We start from the raw sequence: 19,417 nt of genomic DNA on the forward strand, positions 1-19,417 counted from the left end.
AGCAGAAATCACTACAAAGGACGTTTTTCGTTTTCATAGAGTTTTCCGCATGCTATATACAGTTTTGTCTATTTACAAGAGGAACGTTTAATCATGTCTTCAATCAGTTTAATAAAGACGATTTCTGCATGTTTTTTAGTTGCAATCTCCTTTTAATGTTATTTTTTATACGGAGAGTGTGGAAATAATAACAAGTACAGTCATTTTTACTGCCGGTTTGAAGTTGAAACGAATACTTTAAATACTCAACTAAGCTAAAATAACCTTGATGCTTGATGGTAACATATATCAAGAAAAAAACGTCGACCGCCACAATGCGATACTGCATTTGCAAATTGTCTGTGTAAATTGATTACTATAAATTCCTTTTAACATGTACAGAAGTACTAAACCTCAAATTGAAACGTAACTTTTATTGCCGCTAATACACTCCAATAAGACATCGTTAGTTTTCCATGCGATCGAGCATTTAAAAAACACATTTTACAAGTATAACGATAACAACTCACCAAAAGTAGAAAATCAGCTACAAACAATATCCACACAACTAGCACTCATTTACGCTAGAAGTAAAAAGACACTGCGCGCCTGAGAGTGACTTAAAGCATCACGCTGGATAACTAAATATCGCATTGTTCGCCGAGACGAATGTCAACAGAAAAGTACAAGGAGATTCAAATGTCGTATCCAATATTTAATGCTAGTAAATCCACCTGTCTATAGGAGTCTATCGAGGACAAAGCGGGTAATTCACATGTTATTATATGATAAATATTAAGGACACGGAAACAGTTATGTAAAATGTGTTCCTTCATCCCATTTTTTTTAATCATAGAAAGCGTTGACGAGCAAATTTAACATAAACAGGGTCATTATCATCACCATCAGTATAAGTCATAATACTCATCATCATCATCATCATCATCATCATCATCATCATCATCATCATCATCATCATCATCATCATCATCATCATCATCATCATCATCATCATCATCATCACCATCATCATCATCATCATCATCATCATCATCATCATCATCATCATCATCATCATCATCATCGTCGTCGTCGTCGTCGTCGTCGTCTTTATCATCATCATCATCATCATCATCATCATCATCATCATCATCATCATCATCATCATCATCATCATCATCATCATCATCATCATCATCATCATCATCATCATCATCATCATCATCATCATCATCGTTATCGTCATCATTATCATCAGCAGCAGCATTGCCTAAATTACTGTTAACAGTAATATAAGCTTCATAATCATCCCCAATAACATCCTTATCACCATGATCATCATATAAATACAATTCTTAATAATGATTATTATCACCCAAAACCACATCCGCTATCATGACAATTATCGTCATTGTACATACGTCAGGGATGTCTGCTCTCTCGTCCTGTTCAACCTTTTCTTGAGAAGATAATGCAGGAAACTCTCCATGACCATCACACCTTTATCTCCATAGGTGGAAGACCCATCTCAACCTCGAGATTCGTTGATGATATCAACCTCATGGGTGGCGCCAGCAGTGAACTTCAAGATCTTACCAACAGACTCTATGAAATAGCACGAGCATATGGGATGGAGGTCAGCACGGAGAAGTCGAAGAATATGGTTAACAGCACCACCAACAACAATACAGACATCACCAACAACGCCGAGAAGCTAGATGAAATGATCAGCTTCAAGTACTTGGGCGCAACCCTGTTGCGGGATGGTACCAGTACCGCTAAGGTCCGAATAGGAATTGCCATGGCGACCGCAGCGATGGCCAGACTGAGCAGGTTTTGGACAAGCAGTTCCATCAGCTTCCCCACCAAGTACATGATCTACCAGTCACTCGTAGTCTCCATCATACTCACAGCTGCGAGACATGGACGCTTCGCGCAGACACAGAACGCAGGATACAGGCATTTGAACATAAATGTCTCCGAAGACTGCTCCGCATCTCCTATTAGGAGCAAAAGACCAACGAGTACTGCCGGAACATGACTGCAATACTTGTTGGTCCACATACATTGTATATTCAAAACGATCTGTTAAATGCGTCTTTATTAAACTCTTAATTTAATGTTTTATAATTGAATGTGAAACCTGGTAACACGCGTTCTGCCTGTTTATTTTTTTTACTAAAAACCCTGTGAAAACTCCCTTAAGCCCAAGTCTCACTATTGCCGGTAGAGCCCCGGTCCATCCCGGTTTGCTAACGCCGGTCGACCGGCGAGAACCGGGATTCGTAGATTTTTTTTAACGCGGTCACACTATTTTTCGGTGCCGCCCCAGTTCAAGCCGGTCAACAACCCGGCAGAGTCCCGGTTAACCCCGGACTAGCTACGGTTTATCACGGTAAGCCCCGGCAGAGCCCCGGTTGTTGCCGGTAATGCCCCGATGGAGCCCCGGTGAAAGCCGGCAGCGTATCGGCAGAGCCCCGGTTGTCGCCGATAATGCCCCGATGGAGCCCCTGTGAAAGCCGGCAGCGTCCCGGCAGAGCCCCGGTATACCGTAACTCCGCTGGCGCTCACCGGGACTATACCGGCATCTGACGCCGGCAGAGCTACGGCAACGTAGCGGTTTAACCCCGGTCGTCGCCGTTTGCCCCGACGGAGCTCGGTGAATGCCGGTAACGTCCCGGCAGAGCGCCGATTTACCGATGTACCGTAGCTATACCGGGACTCTGACGGCATTCACCGGGGCTCCACCTAGGCACCACCGGCTACAACCGGGGCGTTGCCGTAGCTCTGCCGGGGTCTGTGTGGGCCCCGGTGGAGCTACGGTGCCGTCCCGGTTGTTCTCAGTGCCGTCCCGGTTGTACCCGGTGCCGCGCCGGTCGTTGCCGGTCCTTCCCGTGGACATCCGGTTCAACATTTTAATACTTTCCCGGTGGAGCCCCGGTTGTCCCCGGTTAATCCCGGTCGTCCCCGGTAGATCCCGGATCGTGCACCGGGGCTCCACCGGCATCATAGTGAGACTGGGCCTTTATCTCACTGGTGTACACAATGCAATAATTTGTTAAATGTATCTATGATCATATCCGTACTTTAATGTCAACTACACATCACGTTATCATTTTCTAGATAATGACATTATTGTCATGGCTGTTGCAGACACGTAATAATTAAGTCATATTGTAAGTGTTCACAGCTATTTTGTAAACTACGTGCAATTTAAACAGTTGGTTGCTTAACGGAAGTCTATGTATTCATACAAACAAGCTTATACGTAAGTTGTACGCGTTGTCAATTAAAGGCAAACTAAATGCGAGCTATATGTTGTATAAAAAAATAATAACATGATTTTATAAAGGCATACTTTTAATAAAATTTCGATTACTAATCACGATTTAAAGTTATACTGTGTACAATACATTCACAGCAAATGTAAATGCGCGTGTGGCTGTATTTTTTACACACTACATCACTTTTATTTAATGAAGCTAAAGCGCAGACGAGAACGCATGCAATAAACATTCGTATGTTCACTAATATGTTAGGTTTAACGTATGTTTCAGTTCATTAGTTTTGAGCCAACCCCTCTAGACTAGACAAGATGGCGGCCTCCATCGGTAATCTCGCTGGCAAAGTGGCTCTCATTACAGGTACGTTTGTGTGTTTAAATACGTCGATTTATAAATGTAAAAGCTTTTACATGTTACAAGTAGACCTTAATGCAAAGTATTAATGTAGTATGTATAAATGTCATGCACAAACTGAGGTACATATTTGGGTTATCTTCCAGCTTACAGTAACAGTTGTTAGTGGTACTTCAATTTCCAGTATTAAACTCTTAGTATATTGGTAGAATGATCATACAGATTATTCCATTCTAGATTGACTAAATAGCGATCCGCGAATGCATTTATTTTCAACAGGCAAAACCATAATAAAGAACGGTTAATTCATATCAAGCAACGTGAACTTTGAGCATAATATTGACAATTACTGTTAGTAAGAGTTGCGTCCCTTCTACTGTTTGATAAATTGGACTTTCTCAAACTTGTTAAAGTTTTGAAAACGAATCTCATCAAATGATTTAACGAAGGCGTGCTTCACACCTAGCCTGTATGTCTGAATTACGTCACTGTACCGGGTTTAGTGTTTTTCTGTGTAAGCGGCCCGGTAAAAGAACTCAGTAGACTTTCGGCTTGATGTTGGGAACTCTCGGGTTCGTGCTCGGAGCTCTCTGCACACTTTTCTCCAACCGGCGACAATGGTGCCCAACGTGGGCCGTGTCACTTGCAGTTTTTCATATAACTCGCCCGTGGTTTTCTCATGATCAGTTATGCACGGTTCCATTCGTCTTGGTCTCCAACTTTGCAGGGTAGAATGTCACCGCACAGAACGGGCTTTGTGATCGGGTGTGTAAGTTCACTGGGTAGAGCTCTCGCCACTGAGTCCTCGGACAATCTGTACACTTTTAATCACTCGGAAACAATTATTTGAATTTTTTTTGTCGGCTTTAAAAGCATTATCTAGATAACCGGTGATCAAGAAAACAAAAACAAAATGAATTTGATAAAGCTATTTTCATACTTTGCGTTTCGCCTTAAACGTTTCAGCAGATACAAGCGAAATTAGCAAACAAACAAGTGCTTTAATACCGAGTCCATTTACTCCTAGGGGCCAGTTCCGGTATAGGTGCTGCGACGGCTAAGCTGTTTTCGCGTCTTGGGGCGTTTGTGGCTATCACGGGACGGAATGTGGACAATCTACAAGCAGTCGGCAAGGAGTGTAACGACGTAAGGAACTTGAACAGTTCTGGTATAATAGGCACTGTTTTGTTTTACTGATTCCTTTATTGCAACATTGTGCACAGACTGTCAACACTATTTCGGGCTTTAATTACAAATCAATTTTAAGAAATTATATTAGAACGGCATTATTGTCAAATTACGACGTGTTGAATCCCGCGGAAGATCGTTATTTTAACGTATTTAAACGTTAAAAACGACGAGAAAAGCAAACTTTAAACGAACACGATTCGCTAAGTACTGAAGAGTATCTAAGTTTGATTCAATCATAAATTTATGAAATAAATATATTGTTCATATTGAACGCAGTCTTGTTTCAAATTTCAGCCGTTTGTGGTTGCCGGCGATCTTGTGAACGAAGAGGACACGAAGAGGATCCTGGACGAAACTATCAAACACTTCGGTCGGCTAAACATACTGGTATCCTGCTTTCTGAAAGTTCACTTCTTATGAAATAGTACGGTTTATTTTATGCTTTCCGGTGGTTTAAAGAGAAATATCAGTTAATTAAAACTGATAATTTCACTGTTTCAAACAGTGAAAATTATCAGTGAAAATTATCGATAATTTTCACTGTTTACGGTGAAATGACGTCATTTTTTAACGAAATGACGTAATTATCCCAGCGAAATTATTAAGTTAAACTCTTTAACAATGTATATAAACGGTGACAAAAAGCATAAAATAAAAAGAAAATTTGTTGGTTTCGGTGGAATATCGATTTTAATTCACTCGTGATCATAGAAAATATTTTTTTTTTCACGAGTGGCTGCGCCACTCGTGAAAATATAATTTTCTATGATCACTCGTGAATTAAAATCGATTATCCACCGAATCCAACAAATATCCTCTATGTCATAAAGGTGACATAGGAAATGTTTTATTTAACGGTCTCTATGACGTGCGCAGCCATATCTATGACGTGCGCACGCGATAGCTGTGACGTGCGCACGCGATTGCTATGACGTGCGCACGCGATAGCTATGACGTGCGCACGCAATAGCAGTGACGTGCGCACGCGATAGCTATGACGTGCGAACGCGCTAGTTATGAAGTGCGCACGTCACAGCTGACCAATCAGAAAAGGTATCAGATCAGAACAGGTAGCGCGTGCGAAAAGCAATAATTGACCAATGAACCTTGCCGAAAGTCAGCCATTTTGTAATAGCGCACTGTGTGTTTTTATAGCGAATGATATCTTTTCCTAGCTTTTCAATCCTATTTGAAGCAAATCACAAAGTATTTCCATTTTTCGATAATAAATGACGTATCTTATACCTTTCCTGACTGGTCAGCTATCGCGTGCGCACGTCATAGCTTTCACGTGCGAACGTCCTAGCTATCGCGTGCGCACGTCAACATTATCGCGTGCGCACGTCATACCTATCGCGTGCGCACGTCATAGCTATCACGTGCGCACGTCATAGCTATCGCGTGCGCACGTCATAGCTATCGCGTGCGCACGTCATAGCTATCGCGTGCGCACGTCATAGCTATCGCGTGCGCACGTCAACGAGGCCGTTAAATAAAATATTTCCTATGTCCCCTTTATGCCACTGTAAAATAAAAAATAGAGCCAGCTTAACATAACTATTGTAGGTTTATGACTTTATACCCAGTTCTAAGTGCTAGTTAGCTTGTTTGGGTCTCACGTTTACTGTGAAAATATGTATCAATTCAAGCTTTTATTATAAAGTGTAAGAAAAACAGCTTAATAAATCCCTTTAAGAGTTCGTGAAGTTTCGACATGATAACTTTTTTTCTAGCTTTTGTAATCAACGCGGAAGAATAAATTTCTGGCACTTTCTTTAAAGGAACGGTACATTTAAAGTTGCGATCAACTGTGCATTTAATTGGTGTTTGACTCCCCAGGTGAACTGCGCGGGTATTCTAGAGCTTGGTAATATAGAGAACACTTCACTGGAGCAATATGATCGGATGTTCAACATCAACGTTAGGTACGTCGAATGTGACCATTGATTCTTAGGTCTAATTAGGAGCCTCAGTGCGGCTTATCAAAAGGTATAGATCGACCACCATCTTAAATCATTGTAAAATGCCTTTCACAATGTTTCCTTTTTATAATAATGCATTTGGACAAAATATTTTATGTGTTAATAAAGCCAGCATTTTTCATCACACAACGTGGGGGCATAATCCAACTAATCTTTTGTAGCAAAGCATGTGATTAATATCTTAAAACAAAGTGGAATATAAACACGTAAACATGCGTATAATTTTTTACCCTGTAGTCATTAAAATTACACCACTGAAGGACCCGCCACTTTCCCTAAAAGGTGAGGTTAGCGGTGTACATGTAAAAACAGACTCCGCAAAACCTCAGACTGGACTGTCAGACTCTCTAGATTGTTGTTTTCGTTTCAATTTCGCGTGGGACATAGTGTCTTCCATAGCAATAATGTTTATCAGACTTTGTTGGGTTTTGTTAGAAAAGTCTTAGGTTGCGTTAGATCTCCCTGTAAGAAGTGCCTAATTGCAAAGTTCTTTTATTTATAATAAGATTATATTGCCGTTCAGTTTTAGGCCCCCGGATCAAATGATTGGGGGTATATTGTTTTTGGCTTGTCTGTCTGTCATTGTATGTGTGTGTCTGTGTGTCTGTCCCAAAACTTTAACCTTGGTCATAACTTTTGCAATATTGAAGATAGCAACTTGGTATTTGGCATGTATGTGTATCTCATGGAGCTGCACATTTTGAGTGGCGAAAGGTCAATGTTATCCTTCAAGCTCAAAGGTCAAATATATGGCTTCAAAGCGGCGCAGAACGGGGCATTGTGTTTCACAAACACGGCTCTTGTTTTCCAGAAATATGGGTTCATTGTTCAATCGTATGTGTGATTATGATGGTTTAATGCTGGTTAAGCTACATTTGTCACACGGCTTTTTAATAACCACGAACTGGTTGATATAGGATAATATACGATCTACTGTCTTGGCTTATTTAATGACCCTGTATTTCTCGGATGAAGTTGATAACATTCCCAGAAAAATATTCAAAAAGGTTACGGTATATTGCATAACTTTCAGGTCAATGTATCACCTGACCATGCTGGCGGTTCCACATCTTATAGAGACAAAGGGTAACATTGTCAACATATCCAGTGTGAACGGACTCCGATCGGTACTTATCGTTATTAAAAAATACTGTATAATTTCAAACACCATGCAATTAAATATTTGCTTCTTACTTAATTGAACGATATAACTTGTATTCTTACTGAATTAGTGGAGGTTTTGTACAACATAACGTGTTTTGTATTTAAATTGAAAGAAATTATGTACAATAAACCGTGTAATAACTCTCACCGCTGAACACATTACGTCATAATAAGAGCTCTTTGTGTACGTGAACATTAAACATTCGCTATGTCATTCCGTGAGTCCGAAACTCGGAAGACGCTGATCACTAAGTTTGTTTATATTGGTCAAATGATCAACTCACAAAAGCATTTTTTGCAATTATACAGTTCGCGAACGTGCTTGCCTACTGTATGTCGAAGAGCGCGGTGGACCAGTTCACAAGATGCGTCGCCTTAGGTAGGGTATCAGTAGGAAACATTATGTCGGTGTGTAGAAATTACAAGGAGCTACCTGGCCGGGTATCTGTAGGAAACATTATGTCGATGTGCAGTAGTTACATGGAGCTACATGGTAGGATATCTGTAGGAAACATTATGTCGGTGTGTAGTAGTTACATGGAGCTACATGGAAGGGTACCTGTAGGAAATATTATGTCGGTGTGTAGTAGTTACATGGAGCTACATGGTAGGGTATCTGTAGGAAACATTATGTCGGTGTGTAGTAGTTACATGGAGCTACATGGTAGGGTATCTGTAAGAAACAGTATGTCGGTGTGTAGTAGTTACATGGAGCTACATGGTAGGGTATCTGTAGGAAACATTATGTCGGTGTGTAGTAGTTACATGGAGCTACATGGTGGGGTATCTGTAGGAAACATTATGTCGGTGTGTAGTAGTTACATGGAGCTACATGGTAGGGTATCTGTAGGAAACATTATGTCGGTGTGTAGTAGTTACATGGAGCTACATGGTAGGGTATCTGTAGGAAACATTTTGGCGGCGTGTAGTAGTTACAAGGAGCTACATGGTAGGGTATCTGTAGGAAACATTATGTCGGTGTGTAGTAGTTACAAGGAGCTACATGGTAGGGTATCTGTTGGAAACATTATGTCGGTGTGTAGTAGTTACATGGAGCTACATGGTAGGGTATCTGTAGGAAAAATTATGTCGGTGTGTAGTAGTTACATGAAGCTACATGGTAGGGTACCTGTAGGAAACATTATGTCGGTGTGTAGTAGTTACATGGAGCTAGATGGTAGGGTATCTGTAAGAAACAATATGTCGGTGTGTAGTAGTTACAAGGAGCTACATGGTAGGGTATCTGTAGGAAACATTATGTCGGTGTTTAGTAGTTACAAGGAGCTACATGGTAGGGTATCTGTAGGAAACATTATGTCGGTGTTTAGAAGTTACAAGGAGCTACATGGTAGGGTATCTGTAGGAAACATTATGTCGGTGTGTAGTTGTTACATGGAGCTACCTGATCGGGTATCTGTAGGAAACATTATGTCGGTGTGTAGTAGTTACATGAAGCTACACGGTAGGAGATCTGTAGGAAACATTATGTCGGTGTGAAGTAGTTTCCATTCGCTAGTTATCTTTAGGACCAGATCTCTTTCACAAAAGGAACACTATCGTTTCTATTCGCGAGCTATTTGCGGAATAAATAAACGCTGCGATTATTGTCCTGATTATATAAGACTAGGAACGTAATGAACAATCTTGTATATTCTTATTGCAGATTGACAATAGCGTGTGTTAAATTCCTCGATTATTCGAGGCGTGATTTGTTCAATGTTCAAACGCTTGGCGGTAACCTGCATTGGGGATTGTGTCCAGTAGACGTTAACAAATCATATTTGATTTCATGAGCAAACAGAGTTATTTCTTTTCGCGATGAACTATTTTCACGAAATCAATATGCTAGCTGTTCATGAATTAAGAAGTTGTGATTTGTTGAGATTTGATTTGAGAACACACTTTTAAGTGTAATACCACGAACGTACATATAGCAAACAGATGAAAACGTGTACAAATGTGTCACAGACTCAGCTGTTCGATGTATTTATGTTCATTAATCAGCACGTAATGCTTTCTAGTAAAATTGTTTATTAACACGAAAATGTCATTACAGAACTGGCACCTAAACAAGTCCGAGTGAACTGTGTCAAGTAAGTATTACATCGTCGTGGCAGTACTTTTCTAAATATTACACATACATAACTGTCTAAACGTATGTGATTGAATAGCTAATCAGTATGACAATCAAATCAATATTTATATAGGTCGTCGTCGCGTTGTGGATATGGTGTCCGTCTACCGACAAGGGGCCAAGGGTTCGATCCCCATTGTGGGAACGTTTTTTAGATCTCCTTCAGAGACATCAAGAACTGGTTCTACCCAGGAAGCGGACTCGAAAGCGTTTCAATAAGCATTAGGCTTTCTGTGAAATCGAGCACACATAAATAAGTTTAACCTAATCAAATCAATAATACATTTTTGCACTGTCTGTTTACCGTGTAACTGTTTAACGAAAGGTAATAAGCCTTTGTTACAAATCCCAAAGCGTTCGATTGCACATTTTGAAATCACTTTTTTTTGTTCACGTCTTCAGTCCCGGAGTGACCGTCACGGAGCTTCAGAGGCGCGGAGGGTTGAACGAGGAGGCATATCAAAAGGTGAAACTTATAAATGGACCATATGTTTAAATAGAAGTGTTTTATACCATGTCAGCTCGTGTCATGCGTTAGAATAATAGTTTTTCTGAATGTAAAATTCAAAATAAAGATACATATCAATTTCAGTTCAGCGAGTTAAGGTTTTGTGTCATTTGGAAATATTCGAATTCAAAAATAACGCTTCATAAAAATGTGTGTATTTATTCTGAAAGTTTCTTCTATACATTGCGATTCCACATATTCACATTAGTTTGGGTTGGATTATTTCAAATGATACGCTGTTGTGCATGTTATATTTATATCACCCCACATTTAAAATTACAATAGTTACGCCCCTTATCAACTTGGAATTTCGGTAACATTGCATAACCACAAGTATGCATTTCTGAAAAACTACAAGATGTGTTATATTTGAAACGTTACTTTGTGTATTGGCCCTCTACAAATTTTTATCAACTAATGACCATGCAGTCAAAGCTGGTCCACCAAGGGAGGAAAATGCTCTATAAATAATTATGTAGAATAGACTTGTACAATATTTATCTCTGAATGGTTAAATATTCGGAATGAAACATTGTATTGTTGTATTGTGGTTCTCTCCGAACTTTGTTCAAGAAATAAAAAATTTGCTATACATTATAATTCGGTAGGGAGGGGGGGGGGGTGTTTTGTTTTCCTTACCACTGTAACGTAACACAATCTAGTTTAATACAATCAATGAAAACTTTGAAATGGAAATAAACGTTTTTGGGTTCTAACAATAACACAGGTTAACGTGCCATTCATAGTTTAAACAATTGGTTTAGGGACTAAAATGGACAGTTTGAGAGGAGCTACATAAATCATAAATAATCATATACCTTCACAGTAATATACACATGTACTAAGCAATTCAGAATGAGAAGATCTACATATTTATATATTCATATATGCACAAAGTGTTTTGTTGCTATTTAAAAATCAAACTGAATGCTGATCGTACTTGTGTATGTTCAGTTCTTGGAGCGTTCCAAGGAGACGCACGCGCTCGGTCGACCCGGGCAGCCAGATGAAGTTGCGTCCGCAATCGCCTTCCTTGCGTCTGATGCCGCGTCCTTCATCACCGGGGCGACCATACCAGTAGACGGGGGCCGCCATGCCATGTGTCCCAGATAACAAATGATTACAACAAACACCATGTGATGACCAATTGCGTTATACACATTAAACATTTTATCTATACCGTATTGCCATTGATGTTTGTATTTTGAAAAAATGTCGAACCTTGTGTTCTTGTAAAAGTATTTGTGTGCATACATTTACTATAACTTAGCTAAATGACACATATTTTGTATTTTATATTTCTAGAAACTTTGGATGAGGTTGATTTTGTAAATCTTTAATAATCTTTAAATTTCAATCGAGTTCTTGATGTCTAGTCTGCGCACAACTTAAGTATATACAAGCGATGTTATATAATTGCTTTTGGTGTTTGTATAGATATATATTATTTGCATGTTTTGGCATATATCTGCACTTATTCTTATATTTTGATTTGGTCGAGTGTGATTTTAAGCAGTAAACGTGCATTGAATGTATTTACCATCTTATATAATGATTTTCAGTAATAAGCGTTGCGGTTACTGATGGGGTTCTGATAATATTGTTTCCATTGATATCATAGTCATAGTATCATGTTCATGTCGCCGCGTTTAGCAACGTTACGCAACATGCTAGATACGTCGTTACGGTAAAACGGTACCTTCGAACTCCAGCCCGGCCATGTCACTTGTTCGGGAAGTTGTCGTTAATAAGAATACCATGGCAACTTTCACTCCGACCTCCGAGTCATGTCGGGCAGTTTGGCAATACGTATATGCACATACGTAATTGCGGAAAGTTGTCGCCTGCTGACTTTCATATGTGCGGGTAGTTTTCAGTTGCTGACTTTCATATATGCGGGTAGTTGTCAGTTGCTGACATACGTATGTGCGGGCAGTTGTCATTTGCTGACATACGTTAGTGCGGGTAGCTGACAGTTGCTAACATACATATATACCGGCAGTAGTCAGTTTCTGACATACGTTTGTACGGGCATTTGTCAGTTGATAACAAACGTTTGTTCGGGCATTTGTCAGTTGCTGTCATACGTATGTACGAGCAGTTGTTAGTTGCTGACATGCGTAGGTGCGGTTATTTGTCAGTTGCTGTCATACGTATGTGCGTGTATTTATAAGTTGCTGACAAACGTATTTGCACAGGTGTCAACTGCTGACAAACGTATATGCCAGTTCACTGTTGTCAGTGGCAGACATACGTATGTGTACACAGTATTAGTTAATTTCTTAGATTTGCTTAGCTTTCGAATAAATCATCATTAACTATCTTCACAGACTCGACGTAAATGTTAAAAAAGAAATCCCACTTAAAAATGCACCCCGTGGTTGTTACGGTTCGTTGTGCTATGTGATGCCTTCTTTACGCTCCGCTGCGTAATAACTTCGGTAAGTTTGCAAATTCAAATTAGCGGGTCTGTTTTTTTCTGACCTCAGTAATACCGTTTTTACCCTATAACGTATGCATCATACAAGTAAAACGATTTTTGGCTTCAGTTTGCTAAAGATCTGTTTATATTTGTGACGGTGCACACGGTCATCGTATAATCTGGGACTGATATGCTGATTGAATGGACATGGTATACTGATAAGCAATTTAATAGCGTCCAAATTAGGTTAATAGTTAATAGACTTCCCTTATGGTTGTTGGCAGAGCTGAGTCCCGGGGACTATGCTGATGCGCTCTTGAGTTAGTCATTTCATGGTGCCAAGCTTTCTGTTGCTAAAAAGGCCGATGCGGGAGAGGCAGATCTTTTTACATGCTATCCTCAAAAAGGGGCTTTAAGTCGGGGAAGGGCGGCGCGCGCTTTTCTTGGGCTTCTCTTTCGATTTGCATGCTCGGATCTGCCAGCCTCAGCTACCTCGATGCCTCTATGTGTTGACTGTCGCCAAGCGGTGCAATCGTGGGCCAGGGTCTCCCAGGTGTCTAGCGATGCCAAGGCTTTGAGGTCCCTCTCTCAGGCATCCTTGTATCTGAGGGCTGGTCGACGACGTCCTTATGTAGGAGTCCATCCTCTATTTGGAGAACGTGACCAAACCGCCGTAGGCGACGTTGAGATTGAAGAGCGAACATGCTTTAGACACCGCATTTGAAAGGTGCTGAGGCGGCGATCATGTCGCATTAGGATCGTCCAGGATTCGCTACCATGCTGAGGACACATTTATGATATACCCTGACATTGGTCTTCACTGTAAAACGCTTATTTTTCCAGACCCTCTTTGACAGTCTGAACATGTTAGACGAAGCCTTTCCGATGCGCTTACGAAGCTCAACATCGATGGACATGATTCTGCTGATGGTAGACCCAAGTCGTCGATCACCTGCAGCGTATAGTCCCCGATCTTGATGCAGGGTAAGTTATTGGTATCCTGGCCACTGATATTCGGCTCTTTCAAGCTGACAGTAAGCCCAAAGACGGCTAATGCCTTAGCAAAGAGATCCATAGCATCGTCCGCAAACAGCTTCTCTCCGACGAGGACTTCGGTCACTTTTGTTTTTCCCGTAAGCGAGGGAGGTTGAATAGTTTCCCATCTGACCTGGTTTGAATGAAGATGCCGTCAGTGGACGAATCAAGAGCACAATTCAGCAGCACCGAGAAGAAGATGCCAAATGTTGTTGCGAACACGCAAACCTGCTTGACGCCGGTGATGCAGGGGAATGGCCCATCAACAAAACAAACAGTTCCTGTTCATGTCTTTTAGTAAGGATTATACCATGCTGCGCAGCTTGGAGGGGGGGGGGGGGGGGCAGTCGATCTTTTGATCTTTTCCAAATGGCGGAACAGTACGGTTTGCTGACCAGGTCAAAAGCCTTTGTAAGCTCGATGAACGCTAAGTAAAGAGGAATACCATGTTCTCTGCACTTTTGTTAAAGTTGACGCACTGTAAAGATCATGTCGGTGGTTGATCTGCCGGCGCGGAAGCCATACTGGGACTCGGGGTAGATCCCTGTTGCGAGGGTCTGGAGTCGGTATAGGAGCATGCGGACAGAGACCTTCCCAACTCGTCCACCAGAGAGATGTCTTCTTAGTTGTTACAGTAATCCCTGTCACCCGTGTTCTTGTATAGGTTGACTATGGTGGCATCTCGCATGTCGTGTGGCACTGCACCATCATCTCGGCACACGAGCAGAAGATCATGCAGTTGCTGGAGTAGGTTAGTCTGTCCGCTTTTGATGGCCTCTTGTGGGATGCCGTCACTCCCTTGGTCTTTCCCACAGCTCAGGGAGTCGATGGCTTTGGCAAGTGCCTCAGCAGTAGACAGTACAGCTCTTAAATTACAGGCAGATCACTGATGGCGTCGATGGCAGATTTGGTGACAACAGTTACCCTAGAGTATAGCTCTGAGAAGTGCTCCGCCAATCTCCCCATCTGTTTTTCGCGTTCACTGATCGCCTTTTCAGTGGACTCAGAGGACTTGAGTGGGGCGATCTTCTTGACCGCTGGGCCTACTGCATTCTTGATGCCGTCGAACATTCCACGCACATTCCACAGTCCGTGAGGGCTGGATGCCCGCGCAAAGCTGCATCCGCTAGTCGTTGGCGCAGCGGTGGAAGATACGTCGTGCTATGCACCGAGCCGTCCTCAAAGCTGAGAGCGTTTTCTCGCATGGGACTTATTGTAGGCGAGAAGAGCCGAGCCTTCTGTTGCAAAGACTAGTGCAAATTCTTTGAGGTTGGCGTTTAACCGGTCAGGATTTTTTCCCTCCGTCTTTCCGAAGGCGGAAAGGGCTGCGTTGTAGACGCTGTCCCTGATGGACTTCCATCGTCCCATAGCATCTAGCGTCGAAAGGGCTTTGAGAGCGTCCTCGAAGCTGGTAACAAATTTTTCCTTTCCACTTTTGGCAATTCTTTTTTAAAATGTTTTACGGACGCATGGTATGGAATGTCGTTTAATATTCAGCTTGTTCAAAATAATCTTTTGATAACATCGTATAACATCGTGTGCAGTGATTTCCTTTGGAATTGTTTTTAGTTTTCACTAACCTTCAAATCACAACTCGATGAGAGATACAAAATGTCGCAGGTGGTTTATATAATATATATATATATATAATGTATTTAAATATCACATCGCAATCGTAAAATTACATACAACGCAAGTAGTATAAGTGTATGCAAGTGTTTTGAAACAAGGGCAAAAAAAAGTTACTTATGTCGGGGAAAAAACACATGTAATTGCAGATTGATTCAAATGTAAGTATTAATTGATTGAAATGCGTTCTTATCTATGAAAGTTAGCGGGATTCAAAGAGGCATTGATCTGCCACGGATAAAATTATCACTAAATGAAGGCATAACGACCGAGTAGCTGGGCTCCGTATAACTGTAGCCTACATAATCTCAATTCTTCCATGGTAAATGATAAGAAGTATTATAAGTTAATTTACATTGTTAGTAACTGATGGTGTATGAGATATACACCCTCAGTAGTTTCATACCATGCGAGAGCGAAGCTAGAGTATGGTTTGGAAGTACGGAGGATGCATATCCCATACACCATCAGTTACTAACTGTGTAACGATTATACAGTGGAAGAAACTTCCCGTTCGGGAAACTAGGGGAATCCCCATATTGGTTTCTGATCAGGAAACTCATGGACAAAATTTGCATTTTTATTCCCGATCGGGAAATAAAACAGCAATTTTATGGTGGGTTCAGAAAATGGACTGGGGGAAAACTTTAATATACAAAAAATCTGTTTTCAACACTACCTTTCTGTAGAGGAAATATATATCTAAATTTTTACCGTGCAATTTTTTTTAAGGCCCTGGTTTTCTTTCAATATAGTTGCAAAATTTGTATAATCTACGTAAAATGGTAAAATCATTGGTTTCCCGAATTAGAAACCAAATTTATTGATCGGGAAACTATCGGAATTGACAGTTTCAGAGGTTTCCTGATTGGGAAACATAGTTTCTTAATCAGGAAAAAGTACATAAGTATCCAGTTAATGTATGCATGTATTATTTCTAGACATAAACACAAACATGGCATCAAAAGTTGAAGGTGGACGTTTTCCTAAACAATGTGGCACTAGTTCTATGCATTCATACTGGAAAATTCAGCCTAATCAGAAAATTGTCCAATGAACTAAGATCAGAAAAGTACAAAAGCCCAATCACCACTGAAAATTTAAAAACAAAATAGTGCGAAGTCGTATTAACGCAAATAAAGGCGTTACGATAACAAACACGTAATAACGCAAACAAACGCATTATAACGCTAATAAACACGTAATAACGCTTAAAAAGGCGTAATGGTTACAATACACTAAATGATCGCTTCATGTAGGGCTGTACTCTCTAAAAAAATATCATAGTTGACAGGAAGGCATGTTTTACACTTTTTACCATTATTCGGGTGTTATCTTGCGGAGATAATGGTAGGACATGAATAGGTGTTCACTACTGAATCCCTGAAATATGATACACTTGAAGACTATAGTAAACCATTGCACTAGAAAAGGTTACATTCCACTAAGAAACGGCCGAAAAAAAAAGTTGCAAAAACAGTCGATTTTGATTTGTGTCAAGTTCTTTCTTGCTTTGTACATGACATATCTTTTTTATTGCATAAATCAATTCCGCTTAGAATGGCCTTTAAGAAAAGGTATGGTTATGGGGGTCTCTATGTGCAAAATGTTGCATTTATTTTCACTCAAAGTTGTCGCTTTTACATTGAATTATATAGGGAAACTATTTAGTGTATTATGACCTAAAACACAAAATTGAAAGGCGTACAAACGCTTAAAAGGCGTAATAACGCTAGAAAAGGAGTATCTTTCTATTTTGCCCACTGTTAATTAATTCAAATGGTTTTAATAATATGATTCCTTTGCAATGTATAAATAAATGTCATATAATAGCTATGTTCCTGGATGAGTGATTTAGAAATATAAACAGTGTTTCTTTAATTGGGCGTAGCTCTTTTACATCGCGTTTGGCGTAGATGACTTGCGATAATTTATGCAGCAGGAGCATTGAACACTTATCGAATTAGGAAAACACGTGGTGATTAATATTAATATAAGACACGTATAATAAGACACGTATAATCGAGCTAGCAGTTACACAGTTAATGTTTTATACGCGACAAAAGGCTTTAATGCTATTGGTATGTTGTTGTTGTTTTGCAAAAAGGGTTCTTAAATATGGTTACATGTTAAATGCATCAAGATACTAAAGTGCATACATTTACATGCTGAAAATGTGTTTGTTAAGTATGATCCCTCTAGCAAAACTACTATAGATTTACGTGTTACACAGTTTGACAGTCCTTTTTTGCTTAATATGGGCCATAACTGTGCATACATAAACATGATCCAAACTATCCAGACGCTGAAGTGCACATGCTGGTTAATATATGTTTATACAGTTTCATCGCTCAAGCAGAATGACGTATCGTATTACGAGCGACACAAGTTCAAATTGTATTTTAACTAAAAATGTGTCATCGCTGGTTATGTTGAACAAGGAATACATTTGAAAAAAAAAGATGTTTTGCGTATATCTTGATTTCACAAAGGACAAGGGACGTTAAGGGTCGTTTTTTGCCTTAATCCAAATTATTTTCAACCTACTATCAACATAAAGTGCAGAGAGTCATCTTTTCAAATATCCTCAATGCATGTATTTGTTCAAAAGACGTTATCTCCAGCCCGAGACAAAGATGCCCACTTTTTCCCAATTTTGACGTCGTTTAACGTTGCTTTTTACGGCAACGTCACAACTACGAATTTTATCGACGCAGATTGCCGCGCTATTTATTCAATCAGCATAAAAATTATGGTGATCCACAATGTGATAAATCATTTAATTCATTTTCATAAATCAAAGTAACGTATTACATGTCATATGATATTATTATTGCTTCATATCGCCAAATGTTTTACGCAAAATAATCACACATTGTTTATAACATTTTTTAAATCGCATCATCATAATAAAACTAGAACATTCTTACAAGTAACAACGAAAATATTAATAAAACAACAACAAATACGGTGTTATATCATGACCTATTGTAATAACATATTCCGTATGCACATCCTGATCGCGTAACCTTGTAAATATATAGAATATTATGTAAGTTTTGGATAAATATCAAGTTTATCATGCGAGGCTAAGAACCGATGTACCGCGAGGCTTGCCGAGCGCTAACATAGTTCGTGCCGAGCATGATAAACTTGATATTTATCCAAAAATAACATAATATTCTATTTATCCTATTATTTCCTCACAATTTTCCATTAATAACTGTCAAATATGGCATTTTTTGACGTTTTAGTTTCTCCGTAGTTGACAAATCACATTCTCCAATTTTTGGAAAAACCCAAATCTGATCTAAATATAGCGATAGTATAAAGCTCATGTTTATATGATCGTGTTATACTAACGATTTTCATCTGTTTATTGTTCACATTCTTCCAATAATGACATTTTTTTCTGTCTGTGCCATCCACACATTATTCTGCCCATTGATATTTGTCACCAAAATAAACAAAAAAATAAAACCAGTAAATTTTATAAACATGTCAGTTACACGACTTTCAACAATCGGTATAAAATATTTTCACTGTTGCAAATTGTAATATGGTTTACAATCACATCTTTAAAAAAAGAGATGTGTTTGTCAGAAACACAATGCCCTCTATTGCGCCCCTTTGAAATCTTGGACGACACTTGACGCCTATTAATGCATTTAACCCCTTTTTCTCAGATAAATCATTCAGCACACATTTTATAGACTTGTTTTGTCTTAATCAGAT

At 39.8% G+C, this 19,417-nt stretch overlaps 2 protein-coding genes across 7 annotated transcripts in view; one reads left to right on the forward strand and one right to left on the reverse strand.

The window, feature by feature from the left end:
* The window catches only part of LOC127852303 (uncharacterized), a 29,110-nt gene extending 28,290 nt beyond the window's left edge, over positions 1-820 (reverse strand). For all 4 annotated transcript variants that reach the window (XM_052386231.1, XM_052386227.1, XM_052386229.1 and 1 more), the window contains exon 1: positions 510-820. The gene's annotated coding sequence lies outside the window, so the exon portion shown is untranslated. The remainder of the gene's footprint in view (positions 1-509) is intronic.
* Positions 821-3,093: 2,273 nt separating this feature from the next.
* The window catches only part of LOC127852306 (3-oxoacyl-[acyl-carrier-protein] reductase FabG-like), a 55,437-nt gene continuing 39,113 nt past the window's right edge, over positions 3,094-19,417 (forward strand). Inside the window, exons 1-10 of one of the 3 annotated variants that reach the window (XM_052386240.1) lie at positions 3,094-3,155; positions 3,537-3,623; positions 4,645-4,763; positions 5,103-5,195; positions 6,648-6,733; positions 7,824-7,917; positions 8,264-8,333; positions 10,011-10,047; positions 10,491-10,554; positions 11,551-12,925. In XM_052386240.1, the coding sequence (XP_052242200.1) occupies positions 3,575-3,623; positions 4,645-4,763; positions 5,103-5,195; positions 6,648-6,733; positions 7,824-7,917; positions 8,264-8,333; positions 10,011-10,047; positions 10,491-10,554; positions 11,551-11,709 (771 nt within the window). In that variant the 5' untranslated portion in view covers positions 3,094-3,155; positions 3,537-3,574 and the 3' untranslated portion in view covers positions 11,710-12,925. Of the gene's footprint in view, positions 3,248-3,536; positions 3,624-4,644; positions 4,764-5,102; positions 5,196-6,647; positions 6,734-7,823; positions 7,918-8,263; positions 8,334-10,010; positions 10,048-10,490; positions 10,555-11,550; positions 12,926-19,417 lie in introns of those variants that run through there. The other 2 variants (XM_052386239.1, XM_052386241.1) reach the window with 2 other exon arrangements.

The sequence above is a fragment of the Dreissena polymorpha genome, chromosome 12, assembly GCF_020536995.1.
Source record: "Dreissena polymorpha isolate Duluth1 chromosome 12, UMN_Dpol_1.0, whole genome shotgun sequence".
Taxonomy (NCBI): Eukaryota; Metazoa; Mollusca; class Bivalvia; order Myida; family Dreissenidae; genus Dreissena; species Dreissena polymorpha.